The following is a 26,733-nucleotide window of genomic DNA, read 5'->3' as shown; positions in this document are numbered from 1 at the left end:
GCGTGGGGACCAGTCTGCTGACCACTGCGTGGTCTGACCCGAGCCTCTGCCCCACCCAGACACCCAGTCCTTCAAGGGCGCACACAAGCGGCAAGCAGGGCGCCCCTAAAGGCTCCTTGTGAGCCTGACCTGGGGCGCTGGCGAGCCACACCCACTGAGGTGCTGCCCTCCCCCCGCCCCGGGGTCAGGCTCGGATGCCCCTCAGCACAGCCCCGGCCTGTGGAGGGGGCGCGGGAGCCCAGGGACCCTGGGAGGGGCAGCAGACAGACCTGGAGGCACCCTTACAAAACAAAACATTTTTATTTGGTCCATTGGAGCCTGAGTCTGGAAACACCCATGGAGAACCATCCTACAGGGATGGGGACTGACAAGTGATAAAATAGTCTCTGTGTCAGAAGAGCTGGTCATATATACAGGGTTAAAAATATTCACAGCTCAGAGTAAAAGGAGGGAATATAAAGGAGGCCCAAAGGGGAGTGGCGTGCTTCCCGATGTTTCTCCAGGTGTAAAAGGCCGCCAAGCCCCATAGGGCTGCCCATGGCCTGGGGGCTGCAGGACACTGAGGCCAGGCAGGCCCCCAGGAAGCTGGCCTCAGATGTCCGAGGGCAGACGCAGGACTCTGGCCTGACAGCAGCCTCAAGGGAGGATGGCCAGGTTGCCAGGTGACCGCTCAGCTCCCTGGGCTTCTGAGGTGGGGGAGGAGCTGGGAGGGGCTGCTGGGCCCTACCTCTGCCTAGACAGGGAGGTCCAGGATTGCTGCCGGACCCTGCTTGTCCTGGCAGAGATCAGGTGGTGCTGAGGACAAACCACCTCACCAAACCGCAGGGTGGGCCTGACCCTCAGCCCCTGGCCTCCAGCCCCTGGGCATGGCTTCTTCGATCCTGAGACGCGCTCCAGGAATTGCATAGTGTCGCCAGAGGGGCCGCTGGGACCTCCCCCATCCCCGGCCCTGAGCCCACGGTCGCCAGGCACCTGCCTCCTGGGACACACTGCTGGGGCTCCAGGGACCCCTGCTTGCCTTGTGGGGGCCGGGGAAATGTGCTCTGGGGGCAAGCCAGGGACAGAAGGCTCCTCCTCTCATGTCCCCCAAGGAGGTGGTCCCTGCTCTCATCCTAGGATCCCAGCCTCTGACCCCCACAGACGGGGGTGGTCCCTGCTCTCATCCTGGGATCCCAGCCTCTGACCCCCACAGATGGGGGTGGTCCCTGCTCACTGAGGGGTTCTAGCCTCTGATCATCATAGAGGAGATGTTGCTCTTCACCCTGGAGTCCCAGCCTGACCCCTACAAGGGAGAGATCCCTGCTCTCACTCTGGGGTCCTGGCCTTGACCTGCCCAGTTGTGGTTCTAGGAGCAGGGCTCTTGGCTGCCTCAGCCAGGCAGGAGGCCCCAGCCCCTAAGGAAAGAGAAGCCTCACCTTGGCCCTGGCCATCTGAACCCAACCTTGAGAGGGTCGGTCAGAGGGGCTAGCATACAGGCCCCTGGCGCTAGAGGCGGGTTCGAGGTATTCTGCTTGGCAGCGGGGAGGCCCAGGGCAGGAGGGAGGGGCAGGGAGGAAGGCCTAGGGGGAGCTACTGCAGCTGGTGGCTCCCTGGGCAGGGTCCTGAGATTCTGATTCAAGCGTCCTCTGCTGGGGTCTCCCTCATAAAGTGCGCGTGGGGGCTGGGAAGGTGGAGTGGTCACAGAGGCCGGGGGCCATGCAGGCCAGCGACTTCGGGCGTGAGAGGGGGGCTGTGGGTGCCCCTGGAGGCTGTCCAGTCACTGAGGAAGGCCTGGGCAGCCTTGCGGTGCGCCAGGCGATGGGTGATGGAGAAGCCCGCGTTGCCCTCCAGCTGGGACAGGATCACCAGGACCTGCCTGGGGGAGGGGGCCGGTGAGGGCCAGTGGAAGTGAAGTGGGGGGGAGCAGGCGGGGCAGGGGCGGGGCCCACCTGTGCAGGGGGGGCACGCTGTCCTGGGTGCGCAGGCTGCCACGCGTGGACACCACGTTGAAGCTGTCAGAACAGTCACACTGCACGTGCAGGTAGGACTTGGGGTGCCGGTTCTCCACCACCACGATGAGCCCCGCCCAGCCATGCGTCAGGTAGTAGCAGGTCATGCCCTCGCGTCCCTGGCCACACAGAGTGCAGGAATGGGCTGGGGCGGGGGTTCCTTCCGCGTCCCCCTCCCCCAGGACCCTGCCGGCCGGCCCACCTCGTGCCGCTCGCCCCGGCTCTCGGTGAGCAGAATGATGGCGTCGGCCAGCGTGGTCGGCTGGGCCTCCACGGGCTCCACCATGACCAGCCTCGAGCTGTACACGGCCAGCACGTGGCCGGGCGGCTGCGGGGTGCAGCGCGGGACCCCCGCCGAGGGGCTGGAGGCTGCGGGGGGGAGCAGGGGGCAGGCGTGTGAGTGGGGGGCACGAGCAGACCTCCGTGCGAGCGGGGCGGGGAGTGCAGGTGCGGGTGCGCGGTTACCCTGCATGTTGGCCGGCGGGCCCGGCGCGGCGGGGCTCCAGTGGTTGAAGGCACAGCACACCACGGCGTACTCGCCGGGCTCCAGCATCACGTCGCAGTTCACGAACTTCTTGACGGCGCGCTTGCTGTGGGCTAGCAGGCGGCCCAGGCTCAGGCGGCCACCGCTGCCGAAGGACGCGCGGAACACCAGGACGCACAGGTCCAGGAGGTGGCTGTCCACCGAGTCTGCGCGCCTGTGGCCGGACGCACCGCAGCGGTCAGCGTAGGTGCGGGGCCCGCACGGCCCGGCCCCCTAGAGCTCACCGCCTGACACCATCCGGGTTCCCATGCGACCGCGCCCCGCTGCGCAGCTCACCGCCCTCCACCATCGGCTCCTCCCCACCCCCAGCCCGCCCCACAGCTCACCATCCCGCCCCCGCCACCGACCCCTGCGGCCCCGCCCCCGCGACCCCGCCCCGCAGCTTACCATCCTGCCCCCACCCCCAGCGCGGCCCCGCCCCTGCAGCTCACCGCCCCGCCCCCAGCAGCACCCCCCAGCTCCCCGCCCCGCGCCCGTCACCGCCCACCTGCTGCCCTCCTGGAAGAGGGCGAACTCCAAGGACGCGCGCTCCAGCACCGTGAGAGCAGTGACCCCCACGGGCCCACTGGCAGAGCTGGGAAAGCAGCCCTGCACACGCGCCTCCTGCCAGTCCGAGTGCACCTTGCAGATGTCCACCGAGTCGAAGTACCTAGTGAGCGAGAGGGCAGCCGCACAGGGCAGCTTTCATCCCAGCTCAGGTACAGGCACTTCCTGTGCCCTCTCCAGTCCCTGTCCCAGGCCACCTTCGGCATCTCCTGGGACCAGTGTCTGGGAAGCCCTGGTCCCGGCTGTTGCCCATGGACACCACAAGGGGGCACCGGGTCCCAGGCCTGATCCGGGAGGGCTGAGCCCTGGTGGTCCAAGCCCCGCATACCCACCCACCCTGTGCTGAGCTGAATTCGGAGAGGTACAAGCGGGCTCCCCAGGGCAGGACTCTGCACGCTGGGACAAGGGGAGGCAGCCAGGGCAAAGGTGGCTGGAGCACAGGGATGGCCACGGGGCAGACCCTCCACACCCGCTGCCTGCAGTGTCTAGGTACCTGATGAAGTCGCTATACTCCATCCAGAAGACACCCTCGCTGCTGCCATGGGGCATGAGCTCGCTGCGCAGGTGCCCTGGCCAGTGCGGCCACTCATCTGACCAACTGCCATTCCAGGAGAAGCGGCCCCATGGGTTCCGGAGACGCAGGAGCCTGCGGACCACAGGGCTGAGGGCCACGGCCACACCTGCCACTGCCCCCACCACACACCCACCCGGTCCCTACCTGGAGCCCTGGACATCTCGGACATCCAGGATGGAGTAGGCGTGGCGGGGACGCAGGCCCAGGCTCTCGTAGGCAGCATCGTCCACCTTCATGTTGCCCCCCCCACAGGAGGCACCCATGAGGAACCTGTGTGGGCACAGCAGCCTCAGTGACCAGGAAGGCTCCCTGACTGGGGGCCCCTTAGTAACCAGGAGCCTCTGCTGGCCCTGCCCCCCAGCGGGTGGGGGGATGGGAGGTGGGGAGTGGGGGGGGAGTGGAAGGTAGGGGGCCCCTCCCTGTCTGTGGGGACCCACGTGAGACACATGGGACTCAGGAAGTGCTGGCCCAGTCCCTCCACTGAGGTCCCGAAGCTCAGAGGCCTTGGGCTGGGTGGGGGTCAGGCGGGCCCCGTCCCTTGGAACCCTCCTGAGGCTGGCTGGCCCTGCCAGCTCAGGGCTGTGGCTCTCTGAGAGTGGCGACACTGCCCAGTACCAGCTGAAAGCACAAGGTCTTGCCACTAAGGAGCCATCTCTCCCAGGCTTAAGGTTCTGGGCCCTTCCCACAGACACACTGGCCCGTGTGTGCCAGGTCCTGGAAGGCAAACCCCACTCCCCAGCAGGTGCCTCTGTGGGGCTCTCTCCATGCGGCTCCGAGCGGGCGCTGATGGTCATCACAGGCCCAGCTCCGGATGAGGCTCATCACAGGCTCCACCCGGGGTGGTAGGCATGGGGTGCAGGGACAGGCCAACGGGCAGCCGCCTCCTGCCTGCTCCCCCCCACCACCCGAGCAGGCGGGACCACCGGCCCGGCAAGGGGGATGCTGGCAACAGTGGGGACACAGGGTGTGGGTCAGAGGGCACGCGCCCTGCTCATCCCACCGTGCCAAGCCCCGGCCTGGCTGTCCCCTCATCTCGCCGCTCCTCCCAACGCCGCTGACCGCCACAGCGCCCGCCCCTCTTACCCAGCCTCCTTAGAACTCAGCATTTTGGCCCAGATGAGGTCAGTGTCAACGGGCTCCTCGCGGGGGTTAGTGGAGCTGACCTGCAGCGCCAGGCTCTCACAGGGAGCACCGGTGAGCGTGGCCAGGCCTTCGATGGCGCGCCCTGCCTGGAGGGCGAAGTAGGAGCCGTGCAGCTTGGCCAGCGCCTTCTCGATGAGGGCCACCCACAGCTGCTTCCGCTGGGCCTATGGGAAGGGCCGGAGTCGCGAGGCCTGAGGCTGGCCAGCACCCGGGTGCCCGCCCCGCGCCCGCCCCCCCAACCTGGGAGAAGAGGAGGAAGCCGGCCTCGTCACAGGGCAGTGTGTCGTCCACCAGCACTGTCGTCCACGTGCCGTCCTTGCAGAGCCGCACCTGGTAGGCGCCCTCGGCACATAGGCTGCGTGTCACCATCACCCGCTCCACCAGGTCGGGCCGCTCGGCCAGCACAGCCAGCGCGCTCAGGAACCTGCACGGAGCCGGGGCCGGACGGTGAGCACCACCACACGGCCCGCCGCACGGCCCCTCAGCGGGCGTCCAGCTCACCAGCAGTTTCCCAGCAGCCCCTGCAGGATGTCCGAGGGCCGGAGAGTGCGGAACACGGACCATGGGGCACTGGGGTCCCTGGACACGGAGCAGTTGATCTCGTGGGGCCTCAGCCACTGCCGCACACGCTGCTGGACGCTGTCACCCGCAGGGAAGCCCACCGACTCAGGCCCCGGGGGGAAGCTGTCGTCCACGAAGTTCACGCTGTTCTGCAGGGGCCATGGCCTCACACTCAGGCTCCACCCAGCTGAGGCCAGACCCACCACCCAGGAGAACACCCAGAAAAGGCTCCACAAGAATGAGGGTGGGGGTGGGCAGCCTCCTGGACCGGTGTGGAAGGCTTGGCCCCGGCTCGAGTGAGCCACGCCACCCCACGTAGGCATGGGGGACCGCGGCCAACCAGGACAGCGCACGCCTCTGGGACACACCGCAGCTCCCAGCCTGGGGGCCACTGGGGTGGTAGGCATGCCGTGCAGGGAACCTGGTGGCTCCCCGTGCCGTGCTGAATGCCCCCGTAAGAGAAGTGGGGACTTGGCTGGGATGCGGCAGCCAGGACACAAGCCCCCAGAAAGCCCCTCCAACTGACTCTGGCAGTAATGCTGCCCTGGACTCAGGCCTCCCACACCTCCAAGGGCAGAAGAGGGTGAGGGACTGTCCCAATCATGTTTCAGCAGGGTCTCCATGGCCAGAGGAAGCACCGGGCCCACCTACTGGCCTGAAGCCTCCACCTGCATCCCCACTTCCCTGTGGCTTCACCATCGATGGGAAATCACCCCCAAGAAGGGTCAGGAGCACAGACCATGGGGTCATGGACCCCCGTGGGTAAAGAGGAAGAAGGGGCAAGATGCAGGGGATAGGGACCAGGCCAGTGCTCAGAGCCTGGGGAAGCGGTTCCTCCCTCTCCCTGGCCAGAGAAGGGACACCAGGGAAGGACAGAAGGTGCGAATGCCTTGACTGGGGGATAGGGGAAGCACAAAGAGAAGAGGCCCACGGGAAGGGGAGAGCCAGCCCCGGAGCGTGGACACCGTCCTGAGGGCGCTCACCTCCCGGCAGAAGGCCACGATGTTTTCCCAGAGGGCCTTGGCCTCACCCTCGTCTGTCTGCCGCCGCTTCTCCACGTGCATGCTCTCCCTGCGCCTCAGGGGCGCGACGCCCCGGCGCTGGGCCACCAGGAGCTGGGGCGTGTGACAGGCAGCACAGTGCTTGGCCCGGGGTGCGTTGAGCAGAGTGCAGGCAGGGCAGGCCCACTGGCTCGGGCGCTCGGGCGGCACCCCGGGGAAGGGGCAGCTGGCCTTGTGGGCCGAGCAGGGACCAGACTTATCGGCGCTGCAGTCTGGGCAGCGGGCAGGGGGCTCACCATGCTCCTGGAAGCCATGCAGCTTGGAGCAGCCGCACGCCGTGCATCTGGGGGCCGCTGTGGGGTTCTTGAGCGTGCACTTGGCGCACGACCAGGTGGTGAAGTCAGGGCTGGAGGGGCTGGCTGGCTTGAAGCGCACTGTGTCCCCAGCCAGGTCGATGACATCGCTGCTCGGTGCAGCACCACAGGCCTCACAGCGGGCAGGGCTCGAGGGGCCGGGCGCGGGGCAGGAGCCGCACCGCTGCGGTGCCGGGCTGCCCTCGGTGGCCTCCTCCTCCAGCATGCTCAGCCGCTTGCTGGACAGCAGCTCTGCCAGGCGGGAGGCCCCGGCTGCAGTCCGCCCTGGGCCCTGGGGGAGCCCCTTGGAGCCGGCAGACGGTGAAGGCTGGGTAGCCTCAGGCACCAGTGGCTGCAGCTGGGGGGGGACCTCGCGGCGGCTACGAGGCACCGGGTTGTTCTGCAGGGTGGGCGAGAAGGGGCTGAAAGATGGTGCCCGGGGGGGCTCCTGGTCGGTGGCAGAGGGTGGGTCAGCTTCGGTGCCCTCCCCGGGCTGGGCTGGGGCAGGTATAACGTGGAAGCCAGCGGGGGCCACAACTTCGGGGACCACCAGGGCCTCAGGAGGGATTCTGGGCAGCGAGAGTTTCCGGGGGCCACCACAGGCCGAGCAGGAGTTGGCCACAGGTGTGTTGTGCAGCGTGCAGCGCTGGCAGGCCCAGCCGCTCCCGGGCTCTGCTGCCCGCCCTTCCTCCCCCTGCTCCGGCTCCGCGTCCTCCTCCTCCGCCTCCTCCTGGGGCCGCCCCCGAGCCGGCTCTGCGGACGCCAGCCCCGCTGTCTGCACGGGACCGGCTTCCTCCTTGCAGCTGGCCCTGGGCTCCGCCAGGACCCCGTTGATGACAGGCAGCACGGAGGCGCCAGGCACAGGCTCTGGGGCAAAGCCACACACCTCACAAGTCTCCTTGCCCAGGAAGTTCCGGAACGTGCAGCGGGCGCAGGGCCATTTCTGCTCCTCCACACTGAGCCTGAGGATGTGGTCGAGGTCAGGCTTGTGCCGGGGGGCCTCACAGATGGAGCACTGGCGCTGGCCGGCTGGGTTCAGGAAGGTGCAGCGTGCACAGGACCACTCCCCAACCGTGGCCATGGACCCAGGCGAGTGTGTGTGGCTGCAAGGGAAGGTCCCGATTAGTGCAGGCCCAAGGACAAGCGCCCACGTCTCCATCTGGGACAAGGGGCCACAGGATCTTTGCTTTCTCGCTCTGACAGACATCAGGCCCAAGAGGGCAGCCTGTGAGGGGCTCGAGGACTCTGAGGAGTTAGGGGCCCCCAAGGGACCTCACAGGTGTGTCATCAGACCCCTTCTGGAGGGGTGGACCTGTGGGGACAGAGACATGGGGCAGAGCCACACCATCCTAGTGGCCACGGGGCCCTGCTGGGGAGGCAGTCTTTGATCAGTTCCAGGAAAGAGTACAAGTGAACTTCCTCGACAGGGTAAAGGGCATCCTCAAAAACCCACAGCAAACATTACACCCAGCGGTGACACACTGCATGCTTCCCTCCCAAGACCAGGAGCTCAGCACTGCCGGTCAGCACTGTACCAGCGTCCCAGCCAGAGCAATTAGGCAGGAAAAAGGGATAAAAGGCATCCAGTTGGGAAAGGAAGAAGTAAAGCTACCTCTGTTTGCAGACGGCATGATCCTACACATAGAAGTCCCAAGAAGCCACCAAAAAAACTACTAGAGCTAATAAATGAATCCAGGGACATCTTAGGGCATGAGACTGACACAAAACCATGAGCTGTGTTTCTACGCCAGCAACGAACAGCCGAACAGCCCAGAGAAGGTAAGTTAGAACAGTATCACTTCATCTAAAACAATGTAATACCTAGGGATACATTTTAAAAAGGAGAAGAACACTCGTACTCTGCACACTACAGAACATGACTCAAAGAAATCACAGAAGACCTCAATGAACAGACAGACACCCTGTGCTCACAGAGTGAAGACTTAATACAGCTGAGATGACAGACACCCAAGTGACCTACAAATTCACAGGTGCAATGCAATCCCCATCAAAATCCCAATTCCCCCCCCCCCAGGAATGGAAAAACCGGATTCTGAAATTCATATCAAACTGCAAGGACCCTCCCCCCCTCCTCCAAGTAGTCAAAACAATCTCAAAAGAGGGAAAATCAAGATAGGTGGTACCGGCACAAGGACAGACTGTAAGTCTGCCTATGGTCTGTGGCCAGTAGGACAGAACTGAAGAGCCCGGAAATACACCCTCACATATGGTCGTTTTATTTTTTATTTTTTTCTTTTAAGTAGGTTCCATGCCCAACATAGGGCTCGAACTCACAACTCCCAAGATTAAGATTCTCACATTCTACTGATTGAGCCAGCCAGGCACCTTTGGTCAAATCATTTTAGGCAATGGTGCCAAGACCACTCTGTGGGGAAAGGGCAGTCTCTTCAACAGATGGTGCTGGGAATGCAGGACCTAAAGCACTAAGGAATAAAGTTGGGCCCTTACCTCACACCATATTCAAAAATTAACTCAGAATGGATCAGTAACCTAAATGTAGAAATGAAAACTATAAAACTCTTAGGAAAAAAACCTAAGTAAATTCTGTGACCTCAAGGGGCACCTGGCTGGGTCAGTCGGGGGAGCATGCAAGTCTTGATCTTGGAGTCATGAGTTCGGGTCCCACTTTGGGTGTGGAAATTACTTGAAAATGAAATCTTTAAAAGAAAAATTCTGGGGTTGGCTGGGTGGCTCAGTTGGTGAAGCGTCTGCCTTCAACTCAGGTCATGGTCCCAGGGTCCTGGGATCGAGCCCCTCATTGGGCTCCCTGCTCAGCGGGAAGCCTGCTTAAGATTCTCTCCTCCCTGTGCCTCTGCCCACCCCCTGCTCGTGCGTGCTCTCTCTCTCAAACTAAAATCTTAAAAAAAATTTTTTGTGACCTTGAATTTGACAACGGATTATTAGATGTGACACTAAAAGCACAAGCAAATAAAGGAAAAAAACTAGACTTCATCAAAATGAGTAACTTCCGTGCTTCAAAGGGCACAGATGAAAAAATGATAACTCATAAGAGAAAATATTTACAAATCATGTCCAATAAGAGTCTTGTACCCAGAAAATATAAAGAACTCTTATAACTGAACAACAACAAAAACCCTTGTAAAAAAATGGGCAAAGGGCTGGAGCAATCATTTCTCCAGAGGACACACAAGTGGCCATGGAAGCACGTGGAAAAATGCTCAGCATCACCAGCCATCAGGAAAATGCAAACCAAACTCGAGAGATACCACTTCACACCCACTAAGGCTGGCCAGAATCCAAACCGCAGAGGACAGCAGGTACCACAAGGGCGTGGAGAAACGAGAGCCCTCCCCTGCACTGCCTCAGTGCCAATGGTCTGGCAGGCCCTCAGCAAGTTAAACAGAGTCACCATCTGACCCCGCAATTCCACTCCTGGGTACATACCCCAAAGTACTGAGAATTGGTACCCTAGCAAACACACACGCACTCAGAGCAGATCTACGCACAACAGTCAAGCAGTGGAAACAACTCAGATGTCCATTAGCGAATAAACAGACAAAGGAAATGTGGGATGTTATTCAGCCACAAAAAATAATGGCATTCTGATACAGGCTACAACATGCTAAGTGAGAGAAGCCAGACACAAAACAGGAGTCCATTTACACAAAATCTTTACAACAGGAGATCCAGAGGCAGTGGGAAGCCTGGTGGTCCCCAGGGCCTGGGAAGAGCTTCATAAGGAACACAGGGTTATGTAGACACCTGGGGACGGGGTAGAGGTGATGGGCGCAGTGTGAATGTGTGTCAGGCCCTCTGAAATTGTTACTTTATGTCATATGAATTTCATCTCAAAAAGAAAGAAAAAAAAGAAAAGGTGAGAGCTTGACGGGAGGGCCAGGGCATGAGTGGGTGGGGATCATCCTGACTCAGGGCTGCCAGTGGGTCCCCTAACACAGTTGCCTATCTGGTCTTTCTGGGGACCCCCGGGCCGGCATCTGACCACAAAAAGCAATCCAACGGTGCTTGAGGCCCACCCACCGGGCACATTCCTGCCGAGCCCAGGGCACAGGTGGGTCAAGGGAGGGACAGGCTGTACTGTGAGGGGTGGGCCCTCTCCACTCACCTGCCCACTGCCCACCCAGACCACTGCAGGCCCACCCTGCCTGGTCCCGCAGCAACATGCAAACCCGTTCTCCCACAGCACGAGCCCAAGGTGTGCTTTGCACCCGGCAGCCCTGTGGGGCTGTAGCAGGGAGCTGCCCAGCTCAGTGAGACCACTGGGGAGGTGGGGCAGGGGGGTGTCCAAAGTCAAAGGTGGCAGAAAGGGTGGGACCCCCTCTGCTAGCAGCTGGTCCTGAGCAGCCTGTCCCAAAGTGCTGGTAATGCGCAGACCTGGGGGACCCTGAGCTCCTCCTAGGATGGGTGCTGCAGGGCGAAAACATGGGACTGTGCGTGCCCCGCCCCGCCTGTCCCAGGTCAGATCTGTGCCTCCGGATGGGCCTGCAGAGATGGCCATGGGCCCCACATGCCAGGTGAGGCCACAGAGACATGGTCCCCCCAGGTGGCCAGCGAGCCCTGTGGGGGATGCGCGTGCGTACATGTCTAGTGCAGGGGGTGCTCCTGACTCCTCCTGCCGGAGACGGGTCAATGTCTGGGGGTGGGGCTGGCCCCTTGACCCGCTCCTCAAGGGCTAATCTGGGCACCAGGCGGTGTCTACACACCAGGACACACAGTCTCCTCTGCTGATTGTAGCTGCTCCGCCCAGCACAGAAATCAACTGTTCCTTACAAGGCATGAAGCCTATGCTTCTGATGCCGTGTTGATGCCAAACCCTTTTGGTTCAGGAAGAAAGAAAACTTACCTCTTCAAAAAAAAAAAAAATCAAAAAACCTCCCCGAGCAACAGGGTTATTTCCCAGGGCCCAGGGCCAACTCCATGAAGCCACCTTCCCAGCCTTCGTGGCTGAGGCCCATGAGCTCTCACAGCCTTGCCCAGACGGGCCACGGGGTGAGCAGGTGTGGTTGGGCCAGGCCGGGCTCAACACGGGCACTTGGCACCAGGGAGGAGGGCAGGTCAGCTTTGGCCTCAGCTTCTGCGCTACAGAGAGCCTAAGAAATCTTTCTGGGACCACCAGGCCCTCCCCACACCACCCCCCACTCAGAAAAGGTCCCACAGACACATGTGCACACAAGCTGCTTCCATGCCAGTTCCAGGCTCAGGGGATGCTCGCTCATCCCGCACATCTCCCCTGGCTTAGTCGCAGGGGCCAGCAGAACTAGTCTGACACTTTGCAGACCACCCGCCCATGGGAGGGGTGTCCAGAGAAGAGGCCCAGGCCCCTGTGCCCCGTGCAGGAGAGCCCTCCTAGGACACCCTTGCCCTTGGCTCCAGGGCTCTGGAGGTCCCAGATGCACTGAGCAAGGACAGCCTGGGGAGGGAGGGGGCCCAACTCCTGTTTACCCTCTGAACCCACCAGTTGGCTGGTCCATGGCCTGGGTGCAGCTGAACATGAGGCACGGTGTCCCCTGGTGCTGGCCAGCACCCAGGGACACTGGTGGGACAGGGCACGTGTCACAGCCCTCATGGTGGATAAAGCACATCAGGAAGATTCTGTCTGGGGTTCAGAAACCTTTAAATGGAAATAGTGCCTACAACTCAAATTTTGCCCTGGGGACACAGAGGGCAAGTAGAGGCACCCATGGCTAGAATAAAGCTTCTGGGATGCAGCCGTGGCACAGGGGCTCCCAGGACGGGCGGCGGGGTGGTGCTGTGCTCCCTCTCTGACCCCTGCAGCCCACACCTCACTGTCATTGGGCAGCCTGAGAAGTGGCTCCAGGGCCAGTGACTGGGTGACTAGAGGAGCCTGAAACGGGCCCCTGACCTTCACCTCGCTTGGCTCACCTTCTCTGACTCCACAACCCTAGGGTCACCCCAACATGACGCAGGGCCTGGGCAGAAGCCGAGGGCTCAGGAGAGACTCAGAGAGGCCAGAGCACCCAAGCAGCCTGGGCAGAAGCAATGCCATAGGGAACCCAGAGCCAAGGCAGACTCCCGAGGAAAAGCACTTCCAAACCCCACGACATCACAGACTCCAGCACACAGACTGGGTCGCAGCTTGGGAGGAACCAGCTGCCATGGAAAGAAAGGCCAAGTCAACTGGAAAGTGAGGCAACTGTCCAGAAAACCCCAACACCAAATTCCCGCTGAGCCCTCTGTGATCTGGGAACTGTCAGCACTCTGCTCCAATTCAAAAGGGAGGCTATGGAGTTGTTGTCGGGGCACAGGGTCAAGTCTCCCTAGTACCCAGAACACACGTCTGCAGGAACATGGAAGCTACTGGTCACCACTGCAGGGTGCAACCCAGTCCTGGGGGGATGCCGCTCTTGCCCAGACAGTCGAGAGCAGTAAGTGGCGTCCACACCTAAGGACCTCGGGGAAGCCACCAGAACTGGGCAGGCTATGCCAAAAGGTCTGGATGCCCTGATGGCTGTGGTGGCCTGACCTCTGACCCCTGTGGCTCTGAGGTGCGTCTGGGCGCTTTCCTCTGGGGCCACCCTCAGCCAGCCTTGAGTCATGCTCCCCATTTCTGTGTCCCCACGGGTCGCAGGCGGTGATGCCCACATGCACTGCTTATGGCTCAGGGTGAGTAGCTCCGGGGCTTAGCAGTGGGTTACTGGGAACTACGCCCACACCTGGCTCCCCCAGCCTCATCAGTGCAAGGGGGTGGTTTCGGCCCAGCATGTTGGACGTGGAGGGTCTTCCGTGAGCGGCGGGGGCTGCTGTGCCTGCTGGTTTCTTCGCAGTGCCTCCTGGTCCCCCGTGCCTGTCAGCGTGCCCATGCCCAGCTGCCCCTCCAGACGGTGGCACTGCACCCCACATGTGTCTGCGTGCGCCCATGCGTGGGGAGGGCCCGTCGGGCTGCCTGTGTGTGGCCACCAGCCTTTCTGTCCCTCACCCTGCCATCTGCCTCGTGCGCTCCCCCCCCAAGTCTGGATGTCTGTGAACTCCTCAAGGTCGTTTGCAGCACCTCCTCCTGCTTCACCTGCTGCTCCCAGTGGCAGACACTGAGTGCCCCTGGGTCTGGCCGGCTGCTGGGGGCACTGGGAAGGAGCCGCCAGCACCCCAGCTCGGGGGAGGAGCCTGGCAGGAGGCCAGGAGAATGAGAAAGTTCGACTTGGCTGGACAGTGTGCGCCAGGATCCCAAGTGAGATGCACGCGTGCCCCTCAGCATCCTCAGGCGCGGTGTGGAGGGAGCTGGCTGGCAAACCCCGCAGGGTCTATACCTGGCCTGCTGCTCCCTGGGGGCCAGCCCCCAGCCAGGCCCCAATAATTCTACTCCTAGCAATTTATCCTAAGGAAATAAATGGGCATTTGTAAAAAGCGTGTGGACAGATGAAGGCCTGGGAAGATGCAGACCAAGCCATGTGGGGACAGCGCCCCACACCCACCAGGACGTCTGGAATCAAACAGGCAGATGGTCCCAAGTGTTGGCCAGGACGGGGAGGAACGGGAGCCCCCCATACCATGGTGAAATACGATACCATGGTGCAGCCGCTGTGGAAGGCAGCCTGGCAGTTTCTCAGAAAATCAGGCAGACTCCAGTAGCTGTCAGCAGGCGTACCCTGCTGTTTTCCCCACCCGAGGGAAAACAAGCCCGCACAAAATCTTGCACATGAATGCTCTCACAGCAGACCAGTTCATAAAAACCAAGAGGAAACAACCAAATGTCCGTTACCTGAGGGATGGACACAACAGGATGGGGTCCATCCCTACAACAGGGGATTTACTATTCGGCCATAAAAAGAACTAAGCTCTGGCGCCCGCCACCACGTGGATGGACCATGAGGGTATTACGCTTCGTGAAAGAGGCCAGGCACACCAGACACTATAGGATTCCACTCATATAACACTTCCAGCAAAGGCACATCTATGGGCAGGAGGCAGGGTGGCTGCCTGGGGAAGGGCGAACAGGCGGGGGCCCTGGGGCCCTGGGAGCCCTGGGGGACATGTGGGTGAGCAACTCCATAAAGACCAAGACCAAAGCCACGCAGCTGCACACTTATGAGGAGTGAATGAGAGCACGGAGTCCCATCGCAGTAGAGCTGTTTCAGAAAGGCACAGACGTCCACTAGTGCATCACCTGTACCACACCGAGGGTGCAGAAGGAACTCCCAACAACCTACATCGCTGGCTCTGGTCACTCACTGGCCATCACACCCCCCGTGCTCTTGCTGCCCCACGGGCCCTGCTAACTCCTCCAGCACCTCCCAGGAGCCTTATCTGCTGAGGGCTCAGGCCTCAGGTCCAATGCCATTCCAGAAGGGACACCCATCAGGACCCTGCCTGCCATCCAGACACTAGGAAACTGTCCCCAAGTGAGCTGTGTCCACAGGAAGTGACGCCAAGCGCAGCATGGCAGGTGCCTTCGACACAGCGAGAGCCCATTACCGCGGCCTCCACCCAAGGCTGGAGGAACTGAGTGTCTGCGGAGCGGTGGGTGCTCCTGCCCAGTGAGGCCACGGGGCCGGCTAAAGGCAGGAGTGGGACGTCAGGGCCCAGCACCCCAGACCCGAGCAGTGGGCACAGACGGGGGCTGCCCCACACCAGGCATCCCAGAACTCCCGAGGGGAGGCTCTCCAGCTGATCCAATGGGCAGCTAGGCTGGGAAGCCCGGGTGGAGCCTGGCCACAGCCGCAGTTGGAGGAAGCCGACTCGTGAAGGTCTGCCAGCGCAGCGGCACCACGCACACAGAGGGGCCGGGGGCTGGTGCCCTCCCCCGCACCCCCACCCCAAGCACAAAGCTCCAGAGCAGCTTCGGCACAAGCAGCCGACTGAGTGCGCCATGCGCCCTGCAGGCAGGCCACAGCCCACACCACCTGGCTTTGTGGGGAGCGCTGCTGCCCCAGATTTTCTCCACCAGGACCAGAAGAACCCCAGAGCCTCTCAAGTCTTGGGCCCTTTGGGGAGAGCAACCTGCCAAGGATTCTTGGAAACAGGACCCCATCTCTGCAAGCATGGAAGGGGCCACCCGACAGAACAGCACACCCGCCCCTCGGGCCACCCCCTCCCCACCTTCTTACCTTCGGGCCCGGGGACGCGGGGGCTGGTGCTGCCGGGTGACCAGGGCACCACCCCAGACAGGCCCCCCAGGGCCGCTCCTACACCAGCTGGCTGCTGCAGGGGGCCCGGGGTAAGGCGGTCCCCCGGGGAAGCCGTGGTCCGACTCGGTCTCGGTGGCCAGCGAGGAGGCGGAGCTCCCCATGGCCCCCGCGATGGCGGCCGCGCTGAGACCTGGGCCTGGTCACACGCGGCCCGCAGTGGGTGAGGTGGAGCATGGAGGGAGGACAGCGCCCACGCCGGAGACAGGGCGGCCGGGCTGGTCAATCACACAACAGAAATAAACACAGAGAGAGAATAAAGAGAAACAGGAGAAACAGCATGATTCACAGGAAAGAAGCCCCCAAAAGCCTGGGGGTGGGCTCCCCAGCGCACCAGTGGCCTCGGGGACCCAGGCCCCATAGCCGGGGGTCCCAGCAGGGCTGAGGTGCAGAGCTGCAGCTCCTAGCCCGAGGCCCACCCCACCACCAATGCCCTTGCTCTGCTCCTGAGATCCAACTCCAACCCCTCAACCGCCCAGAGGGGTTGGCCACGTGTCTACTTGCTGGTCTTCAAAGGGAGTCAGCCATACCCTTAGTGAGAAAGAAACCACACAATCATGCTTTATTGTAGGAAAAAGGACTGAGGGGCATGTGGCCAAAGGAAATGGAGAAACAAGCAAGTGTGTGCAGCAGAGCCGGGACATCCTTGCAGGATGGCCTTTGGGAGGAGGGTGCCAAGTGCCCACGCGGCCCGGCAGAGACCCCACGGTGCTCTGAGGCAGGCAGAGTCGCTACCACATCCCTTCTAGAGCCTTCTGGAGGGATAGCCTCCCCAGGCCAGACAGACTCCAGGGCCCGAGAAGAGATGGGTGACTCAGGAACGACCAGGGAGGCGGGCCAGGCCTCTGGCAGGAACGGCCTGCACTCCAGGGAGACCGTCTGACCCCCGACGGGTTGAGCAGGCCTCTTGGCTCGATCCAGATGAGGCAAGTCCCAGTCAGGCTCGGGGCCAAGGAGGACTGGCAGCCTGCTCGGCTGTGGAGGCCAGCGGGGGCCAAGTGACACGGAAGAGGAGGCCAGGGTCGGGAGAAGTCTGGGCCCCCAGCCCCGTATGAGCACCGGCCAGATCAGCTGAGTCCTCTGTGTAGCAAGAGAATCCGCTCAGATGGCCTTTACTCAGAGGACTGGGGACATGCGTGAGACGGAGCAGCCCTGCCCTGACTGGCCTGTTGGCCTCACAGGTCTCCTGCGCCTCAGGCCTCCCCATGGGCACCACCAGAGCCGAGTGGAGGAGGCGGGGGCCCTGTGGCCTGCAAAGCCGACACCATCCCTTCCGCACCTGTGAGGAACATCTGTCGGTGCTGGCCCACAGACCCAACCGTCATCTAGCAGCTATGTGAAGAAGGGAAGACTGACAGATAAAAGGAATCTGGAAGATGCATCTTCTGTAACCCAACACATCCAACGTATCTCCGTGTCAGCATGAAACTTAGCTACAACCATGTGTGAGCTGCACGACACTCTGTTCTCAGTCGAGATCTCTGGACTCCACCGTGGTCACGCCCCTCTCCTCGTGGGTGAGCCACGTTCGAGGCAGCAGCTGCGCGTGCCGGTGGCTTCCACACTGGGCATGCTCACCAGTGGTCAGTGCCTCACCAGCCAGGGTCACTGCAGACACCTGCCTCTCCCGTGGTTCTAGGTCAGACCCCAACAGCCCCTGGGACGCCTGGGCTCCAGTCCACGCAGGAGCCCCTCCTAGGAAGAGCCGGAGCATTTCTGATGCTCCTTTCATAGCCAAATCCTGGGCAGAGGAGGCCTGAGGTGGAACCAGGCCCACTGGAGGTGCCATGGGACGGAACTGCTCGCACTTGGCTCCAGGGCTGGCATGGTCGTGACAGAGAGCTCTGCCTGTGTCCCCCGGGAAGGCAGAGGGCGAGGTGGGGGGCAGACAGTGTCAGCACCACGTCCGTCTGATGCAGGCAGAGCCGAGGGGAAACAGCCCTGAGGCTTAGTGAGGGTGTGGCCCCAGGCTTCCCAGGCGTCCTGCCCAGGTCGGGCGTGCTGCCTGAAGCACATCAAGGACCCACCTGGTCCTCACGAATGCCCTAACCTGGTCTTCAGCGGTGGGGCAGGGAGTGCTCAGGGAGCGTGCTGGCCCCCCCATTTCCACCCGCGGCAGAGCATGTGGCCCCTGAGCCCGGCAGCAGCCGTACCCTGTGCCCCAGCTTCCTGACGTATCTTCAGGGAACTCTGACCCTGCAGGCCCCCGTCTGGGGTAGGTGGGAGGCCTGTCCAGGGGTAGGCTGCATGGTGGTAGCCCAGCCCCTCCTGGGAGGGCAGAGGCAGCACAGATCCCTGTCCCTGTGGGCTGAAAGGGCAAATGCTCCCCAGAGAGCAGCCGACTCAGGAGGGCCTGTCTGGGGATCTTTGGGGATGACAGCACCCCAACATCTGGGGGTGGTGAGAGGACCTGGGAATAAGACCCCATGAAGGAGTATGCTGGCTGAGCAGGGCCTCCCAGGGGCCACCAGCCCCGTACTACCCTGCGAGTCCCATCTGCACAGGGTGATGTGCGGGAAACTGTGCTGGGCAGGCTGGCCAGTCCCTGGCTCTCACCCTGGCTCCACATCAGAATAACTGGGCACGGGGACGCTCACACACCCTGTTCCCCAGGCCTTGCAACTTGAGACAAAGCTACGTGAGGGCCTCCCACAAGGCAGAGCAAACCCGATCCCCGGTGACAAGCATCACACGGCCCTCTTCTCCGGCAAGGCCTGCTGGGTGGACAAAGCCTCCCGTGCTGCCTGCCTGCCTCCCCCAGGTGGGAGCATGGGACGTGGGCCAGCCCCGCAGGTGCCAGGGGCGCACCATCCATTTCTCTGTGCATCTCTGCTCATTTAGCAAACACCCATCAGGCCTCCACTGTGTGCCAGGCCCCCAACAACGCTTGAACCCTGCCCACGCAGGGCGCACTTTCTGGCTGCTATGCCTTAAGAGAACGTGTCTCTGGGCAGAAGCCAGAGTGCACAGCGTGCTGACGCCAGCCTCCTGCATCATGCAAAGGGGCGGGGGCTCTGCAACATGGCGCCGCAGGGCAAAGCGCCTGTCTGCAGCCCGACGAGCCACACAGCTCTTCCTTGCCCTCATTTGGGAGCCGCTGCCCTAGATTTAAACGGGGCAGTGGCACAGATCTGGCCTCAGGGAACCACGGAGGTGGGGCTGCAGTCCCACCCCCCGAAGGGGTTAACCCTCAGGGGCTGACTGGCCTGTCCCCCAGCCTGGGCTGAGGCAGGTGCCTGGCATGGCACTCCAAGAGGGCAGCAGGGACGATCCACGCAGAGTGAGGAGCACACGAAGGGCCAGGATGGCCCCTCTTTAAGATACCATGTGGGGAGCACCTGGGTTGGTCACGGCAGGCACCCCACCACCCCTCCCCCAGCCCACCTGCCCTTCCCAGCCCCTGCGGGCCCCCTGAGGGGGTGGGGAGTAGGGGTGGGGTGCTGCGGTGCAAGGATGCAGCCAAGTTGTTTCTGCCAAGTGAGAATTTACCTGGGCAAGTAAAGGCCAGGGAGGGGAACACCATGTAGGCCACACCCCAGGTCCTGATGAAGGATATTTATGGCCCACTCTGTCCCATGCCTGGGGGGGCAAAAAGAGTCGGTCCCACACTCCTGGGGCCCGAGCCCCGTGTAACAACGGTCTGGCTCCGCACAGATGTACGCTGCTTGATGACACCTCTTCCCGTGTGCACACGCCCTGCCCAGCTCCCCCACAAACACATCCGCACTGTGCACACTCCCCATGCCGTGCTAATTCACCCCGGGTGGTGGCGAACTTCGTGTCCCACTCCACAACACCCCCGCCCGGGGCCCAGGGCATGCGTCTTCTTAAATCTCATCAGCGTGCATCGCCCCATCTGACAATAACGGTGCCTTCACGAACTGCAGGAATCCTGACAGGCTGCCTAGAGTCAGCCCCAGGACAGGGGCACAGGGGCGGGACGGAGGACAGTGGTCTGCTGGGAGGGCACTCTGTGCCTGAAGGGCCACCCTGCCGAAGCCCAGAATCGCACCCACCAGACACGAGGCCCATTGCTCGGCACTCTCCCCTGTAGCCTGAGGACAGGAGGCTCCAGCCTGAGTGAAGTCATGCCCGACCCCCCTGGGGAGGTCCAGACCTCGACCTCCCTGCCCCCCAGGACTGGCAGGACAGCATCCTCCCTCAGGGTGCAGGATCAGGGATGGGCCATCAGGTATGTGGAGGTTCCTTTGGGGAAGAAACACCAAAAGTGTGGCAGACATGGCCTGGCGAGACACAGCTGCTTTGCAGCTCGCCCTGCAAAGACGGGACCATGGTCTCACACCTCAGACTCAAGGTGGCCCGAGGGAACCAAACATTGTCAGGGTAGGGATTCTAAAGAGAGGCCAGGGAACTGTCGCGGGGAGAGGGACTGCCCACACTGCACTCACGCCCTGCCACTCTGCGAACAACCTGCAGCCCAGACGTACCCACAGCACTCGGGAAAGGGCTCTCCTGGCACAGCAGACGCCAGACCCTCCCCACGCAGAAGGAAGACTCAGCGACAGCAGGCTTGCCAATAGCACCATCCACCTGGAGGGCACTCCCTTTCCTAGAAGGTTCTGGACTCTGGCCCTGGGCCTGCAGACCCACCCCCAGGCTTATCAGCATGAGCCAGAGTTCACTGGAGTGTGTGCCAACCAGGCACCGGTCCAGGTTCTGCCTCCCACCTCCAGACATGGAACGACCCTCGGTCTCCTTGGGCGTGCTCCCTTGGTTGGTGGCCGAGGGACTGTGTCCCTTTAGAAACTGTATCTGTCCCTTACCCAGAGGAGGCTGGAGGCTCCAGAGGAGCCGCGTTGCTCAGCCAGCTCTGCACTGCCTAGTTCAAAACCCCTGACCTCCATGGGCTGGCCAGAGTGGCAGATGGGTCTGTTCAAGATCCTGGGGCCCCAGGGGACAGGGCCTCCCTCAGCCTGGCTCTGCCCACGGTGGGGGTTGCCAGGGAAAGGTACCCAAGTGGGCAGGGTTCCAGGCAAGCAGCCAGGCAGCTATTGAGATCCACATGGACTCAGATCCCAGAATCACCGGCCACTCTACCCACCAACGGGGCAACCACCACCCCAAGTCCAGCAGCTTTGCTCTCCGTAGCACATGAGGACCCTGGTGGGGAGGGGCACGCGCACTCCCCTCTGGGCCTTCAGGCCAGAACAAGGGCCCAGGCTCCACCCTGCTGTGGCCTCCTCCCCTGGCTCACTGTTGCCCTCAGGCAAACGGTGAGGCCAGCCACCCCTACCTGCTGGCCCCAAGAAGCGACATCACCACCCTGCTGACCTCAGAGAGCCAGGTCTAGGGACTAAAGCCGTGGGCTTTGAGAGGGTAACCAGCACTTCCTGAGCAAACCTGAAAGGAATTGTGCTGTCCCAATCCCCTGCCCTCCTGACCAGGACCTGCTGCCTAAGCACACTACAGGATGGTGGTCACTCTTGGTATTTCTGGACTCTTCCATGTCTGTCAGATACTGCATTCCCCACAGGTTCCGGGCTGCCAGGGCCAGAACAGCAGTCGGGGCTCCTCGCTGTGCAGCTTACCCCCCGCCCCTGGCTTCCTGGGCACATCGGGGCACCACGGTGGGAGGGGAGCAGACGGGCCTCTCAAACCAGACGCACACTCATGCATGGGGGGCCAGCGCTGCCCACACAGAGGGAACAGGGTCGCTGCACGTCCTTTTGTGTCTGTGGGGTCATATGCCACCTCAGTTGTGCATCACAAAAAAGGAAATTACATTTTCCAAAACAGCGTTTTCAGGGCAACAGGGACATTCTTAGGATTTCAGTTTCCTAGTTCACGAGTTCGATACCGTTTAACATCAGATAATATTTTCTACAGAGAAAGAAACGGCACCAGATGTGCATTCTCACTTTAGGTACTTCTGTGTTTCTGTTTGCCAGGTGGCAGCCTGGTGACCTCTGGCCTCACTGGCAGCCCAGATTTCAGGGGGTCATGGGGGCATCTGAGCCTTCAGCTCACCCCAAGGTAGGAAGACGGGCAGTCGGGGAGCTGTGGAGCCGTGTGGTCCGGGCCCCATGAGCTCGGGCCTCTCTGCAACCACCTTTCCAGAACGGCAGGGCTCTAGAACATGCCCCCTCTCCTATTAAACAGAGGGAGGGAATACCAGGTTAGGGCAGAAGGTCCTGGGATTCAAGGTGAATTTAATTCCAAAGGGCAACTTTTATGAGAAGCGTAGATGTTGAGGGGACGGAGTGCAAGAAGGAACTCGCGCTGCTTCAGGTCTGGGCGGTGACGGCATGGGAGGGGCAGGAAGGGGCAGCCAAGGCCTCCTGTGCACACAGGCACGCGTGACACCACCAGGCAGTAGTGATTCACCTGCTTTCCTCCTGATTCTCTTGCAGCACCGTCCAGGCACATGCCCCAGCCTGGCCACCAGGCAGGTGGGGACAAAGCGCCCCCCAATCGTGGGGAGAAGCAAGAGTGAGCCGGCGTGGAGCAGCTGCTGAGAGTGATGGGGCGCACCAGCACAGAGGCGCTGAGGCCGCTACACGCATGCGTTCCCCTCGGTCTCCTGCGAATCCACGCCTGGTGCCCAGACAAGTCCTTGCAGGGGGACTGAGTTGCTGACTTCCCCACCAGCCCCTCCTGGGGTGTCTGTGTTGGGCCAGGACCCCCCTCCGTCCTCCCATAGCCCCCATTCCCCTGCACCTGGCTGTCCCTGTCCTGGTGGCACTAATACGGCTGTCTGCAGAACCCTTTCTCAGACCCTTCCCTGGGCTACTGCCAGGACCCACAGAATGACAGGGTATGGCTGCGCAGGTCTCCAAGCTTAAGATGTGGAGGCAGCCCAGCCTCACCCCACAGCCTCCCTCCAGCTCATTCAAAGAGGGTGGAAGTTGGGTGCCTGGGTGGCTCAGTTGGTTAAGCGACTGCCTTCGGCTCAGGTCATGATCCTGGAGTCCCTGGATCGAGTCCCGCATCGGACTCCCTGCTCGGCAGGGAGTCTGCTTTGCCCTCTGACCCTATCCCCTCTCATGTGTTCTCTCTCATTCTCTCTCTCTCAAATAAATAAATAAAATCTTAAAAAAAAAAAAAAAAAAAAAAGAGGGTGGAAGCCAGCAAGTCCACTCCTCATCCCTGCAAGGCTGCAAGGTGCCATTCTGGACTGCCCTGGGATGATGGGGCTGCTTGCCAGCAAGGAGCTGACAGAGGACATTCACTGACCACCTCCTCGGGGTGGCTGGGCTGATGCTGAGCAGCACAGAAGCCAGGGACCGGGTCCAAGGGACAGGGTCAGAGCTTGGCACAGGTCTTCTGGTCATTCTCAGCAAAGCAGGAAGGGAGGTGGGGCATCCTGGGTCCACGCCGAGGAGCTCAGCACAGGAGATTAGGGAACAGACACGCTCACAGTTCTGCTCTGGGATACTTCTGGGATACTGGTGCTGAGTAATGGGGTACAGGGTGCAACCAGAGGGACAGAGCAGCGAGGCGGTGCCAGGAGCAGTCCAGGTGCGGGGGGAGAACAGGAGCAGGTCTGACCCCAGAGCTCGTTCCACACACCCAGGGCCTGAGAGTGTCCTTGCTTGGGGTCTGGGCCCAGGCTTTTAGTCTGATGAAGAAACCCCCAAAGCCACCCAGCGCGTGTCCCCACGCCGACCTGGGCCTCACACTGCAGCCTCACAGTCTGGCACAGAGCGGCAGGATGCTCGTGGATGCGTGTGACCAGTCACCAGTGCTTCCTGGTTTCTGTAGCCATGTTCTTCAAAGAGCCTAGACCGTTCCCATTTAACCATGCCCCCTGCGTTTCCAGCACCGTCTGTGCCTGAGCTGGAGAGTGCAGGTGGCACGCTGAGGGGGGCCCGGGGCTGCTCTGTGCCCAAACTGCAAGACTGTGGGTGGCTACCCCCTCGGGCTCTTCACCCACCGTGGGCCCATGAAAGATAGCTGCAGTTTTCCAGGAATTTTTAGGCTGGAGAATGCTTCTTTCCAATTGCCACACATATATAAGACCCATACAGGAGGTAGTGCAATGAGGTGGTAAAAAGGCAGCCTCGTGCATCAGGTCAGAGACCTGCATGTGCAGCCCCCTGTGCCCCTTGGCCTCGGTCTACTTGTCTGAAAGCAGGGTTTCCCCCGGTGCTAGCCACGACAGGGGCCCGGAGAGCTGGACACAGGCCATGAGTGCAAGAAGCTTCGGCCAACGTTACCACTGTCAAGCCAGCCATCACCTCTCTGGTGCAGGGCAGAGCACTCAGGACCCGGCCACTGCCTGCTCTCAGAGCCCATGGCCTAGCAGTGCGGTCCCTGAGCCCTGGGCCCAGCGGGGCTTACACTGGCTCTCAGGAGGTCACGAGGTCACCAGCCAGGCGGCTCGGGAGCAGCTCCAGAGATTTGAGATGCAGAAGGGAAGGGGAGAGAAGTGCCCCTTCTGGGAGCTAAATGATCTGAGAGGAAGTAAGAAGCACCCAACCCAAGGCCAGGCTTCCTGCAAGCTGAGTCCGCAGCTCCCCTGCCTGTCTGGGGCCCTCCTTCTTTGAGTTCTCTCTCTCTCTTTTCACATCGGAGTCACTCGGGAGTGGAGGGATGTAATTACCCCCACTCCTCCCCTAGCCCCATCTCTGGGGACGGAGGGGATTCTGGACATGACCTGTGACTCACGCTGCCCTGCATGCCTGGCCCCAGTGCAGGCCCCACTGGGCACCCAGCTTGCTCCTCCGCAGGACCCCAAACTCCCAGGCCTGGTCTCGCAGGGGTCCTGCTGCCTGCTGGCTGCTCACAAACTCCCGCGCAGTAAGGGGGCCGCCCCGAGAGCCACCCAGTCAGGGACACTTGAGCCCACAACGGTCCCCTGGTCAGGACGAGAAGGGGAGGCTAGCAGGAAGAGCCAGGGGCTGCCCAGCAGCCTGGCCACCATTCTCAGGGGCCCCCCTGTAACTCCGCCGCCACCGCAGAGCCAAACCAGAGGAACAGGGAAGAGGAAGTGTGGGGCGGCCGGTGGGCGCCGCCCCCGGGAAGTGCCCGCGGTCCCTCTGTGGGGAGGAATGAGGGGGCAGCGGGGGACAGCGGGAGGCAGCGGGGGGGCACGTCCCGGAACGCTGGCGGGATCAGAACGTGCCTGGACCGTAAGGGCACTCAAGGGCAGGCTGGGGCTGGGGCGGCCTCCGGTGTCCGCTGCACCCCGGGGCTGGTCTCCCAATGACCCAGATGACCCGGGTCCGCGCCCGCTCCCCTCTCAGCGGCGCCCCAGCCCAGCCCGGGCTGCGGCCAAAGCTCGGGGGGCGCCGGTGCGGTGGGGGTGGGGGGTAGCCCCCGGCGGCGAGACGCGCTGCCCGCCGGGCCCGGGCTCCGGCGGGGGTCCAGGCCGCGCCCCCGGCCCAGCCCGGCCCTGCCGGCCGGACTCACCTCCGCAACCTGGCGGCGCCTCCTCAGTCCCCGCGGCCCGGGCGGCGCGGCCCCGGGCCTGCTCGCCTGCGCCGGCCGGTCCACAACTTCTGCCGCCGGCCTCCCCCGCTGAGTGGCGGAGCTGCAGCGCGCCCGGCCCGGCCGGCCCCGACCCGGCCCGCGTCCGGCGCCCGCGCTACGCCGCCTCCGTAGCGTAGCGCCTGGCCGGGGCCCCGCAGCTGCGGCGCGCCTGAGGCGCACACGGCGCTGTGAATCGCGCGCGCGGACTACCGCTCCCACAGGGCTGTGCGACGCCGCCAGGCCGGAAGCTCGGGGCTGCGCCCGGCGCGCGATGCGGACCGGGAGTTGTAGTCCTCGGGTGTCTGCCAACTGCCGCAGCGATCAGCTCCCTCCAGGAGCCCGCCGACTTCCCGGGCCGCCCCGCCCACCAGCACCGCTGGAGATGGCCGAACCCCGGGGCCCGGGCGGCGCCGCGTGTCGGGTCTGGCTCCGAGTGGCGGAAGGGATGCTTCGAGGACAGAACTGCGACTACTACTCCCAGAATAGCCTGCGCGGGAGGAAGGGGCGGGTCTTCCAGACGGCCCAGTCTCTGCGCTTCCGGCCCCCCCTCGCAGGCCGAGGTGCGAGGCTCTGGCCGGTTCTCCCGGCTGCCTGGACGAGACCCCGGCTCTGCCCTGGCCCCCCGTGTCCACGCGGCCCGCAGACCTCCGTAGCGCCCTGCCTGGGTCTCCTGAGCTCCCCCTTGCCTCCCGCCCTCCAGCTGCCCCAGACCCTCTCTGCCCTTCTTCAAGGCTTCGTGGTCCACAGCTCCAGTTTTGGTGGGACCGACCTGGGTGGAGACGAGGCCTTGGCACTCACAGCGGGGCGCGGTCACATTACTTCTGTGGGCCTCGGTGTCCTCCTCGGTAAAAGAGGACGAAATGAGATACCATCCACGGAGCGCTCAGCCCGGCGCCCGGCAGTAAGACCCCTAAACCTGGGAAGGCGGTGTTGCTCCGCCGGGGCCTCTGAACAGGAACCCTCCCTCGCCAAATTCACATTAGAGCCTCCTAGGTCCAGTGTCTCCCATTAGGTTCCCTTTGGGCAGCTTGAGGTCACTCACAACCAGCAGTCACGAAACTGGAGGCCCCTCTGCAGCAGGACATGCAGGAAGGCGGTTTATCAGATGCAAGTGAAGCACAGGGAAGCTGTAGAGCGGGAAGAGGGAGGCAATCGGGGGCACTTGGGGAGCCTGGGGAGGCACTGGTCAGGCAGGAGACGCGGAAGCAAGGCATGTCAGCTAAGAGGGATTCAGGGAGAGTGGCTGTGGCCCAATTTTGCCTCCAGACTGGGTCATGTCTGTTCCAGTGCCCAGAAAGCTAACCTCAGTAGGACCTACGGGGACAGGGCTCAGTGCTCCCAGGAGACCAAGCCCCAGGAAAACCTGTCTCACTCTCCAGATGCTGCAGCAGGGATGGAGCTGCTTCCTGAGTGCTCTAAGCAGCAAGCTTGTGGGGACAGAGAGCTGTTGA

The 26,733-nt window shown here is 62.5% G+C and overlaps 1 protein-coding gene across 3 annotated transcripts; it reads right to left on the bottom strand.

Moving 5' to 3' along the window:
- Positions 1 to 281: 281 nt before the first annotated feature.
- CAPN15 (calpain 15) lies at positions 282 to 25,498 on the bottom strand. 3 transcript variants are annotated; one of them, XM_045874575.3, is made up of 13 exons: positions 25,223 to 25,498; positions 15,773 to 16,068; positions 6,340 to 7,813; positions 5,297 to 5,505; positions 5,036 to 5,219; positions 4,736 to 4,959; positions 3,797 to 3,922; positions 3,572 to 3,724; positions 3,020 to 3,181; positions 2,454 to 2,686; positions 2,191 to 2,357; positions 1,929 to 2,107; positions 282 to 1,855 (listed from the first exon to the last, which is right to left on the bottom strand). In XM_045874575.3, exons 2-13 carry the CDS (start codon positions 15,952 to 15,954, stop codon positions 1,678 to 1,680), a joined length of 3,471 nt encoding a protein of 1,156 aa, XP_045730531.1. In that variant the 5' UTR covers positions 15,955 to 16,068; positions 25,223 to 25,498; the 3' UTR covers positions 282 to 1,677. The 3 variants fall into 3 exon arrangements, with proteins under 3 accessions (XP_045730531.1, XP_045730533.1, XP_045730532.1); XM_045874576.3 differs by having other exon boundaries at positions 1,708 to 1,851; XM_045874577.3 differs by lacking the exon at positions 15,773 to 16,068.
- Between the last annotated feature and the right edge of the window lie 1,235 nt (positions 25,499 to 26,733).

This window comes from Mirounga angustirostris, unplaced genomic scaffold (assembly GCF_029215605.1).
Source record: "Mirounga angustirostris isolate CCGP_5_RB_7025 unplaced genomic scaffold, mMirAng1.0.hap1 SCAF_5, whole genome shotgun sequence".
NCBI classification, from domain to species: Eukaryota; Metazoa; Chordata; class Mammalia; order Carnivora; family Phocidae; genus Mirounga; species Mirounga angustirostris.
This window is presented reverse-complemented; position numbering and strand designations above follow the sequence as displayed.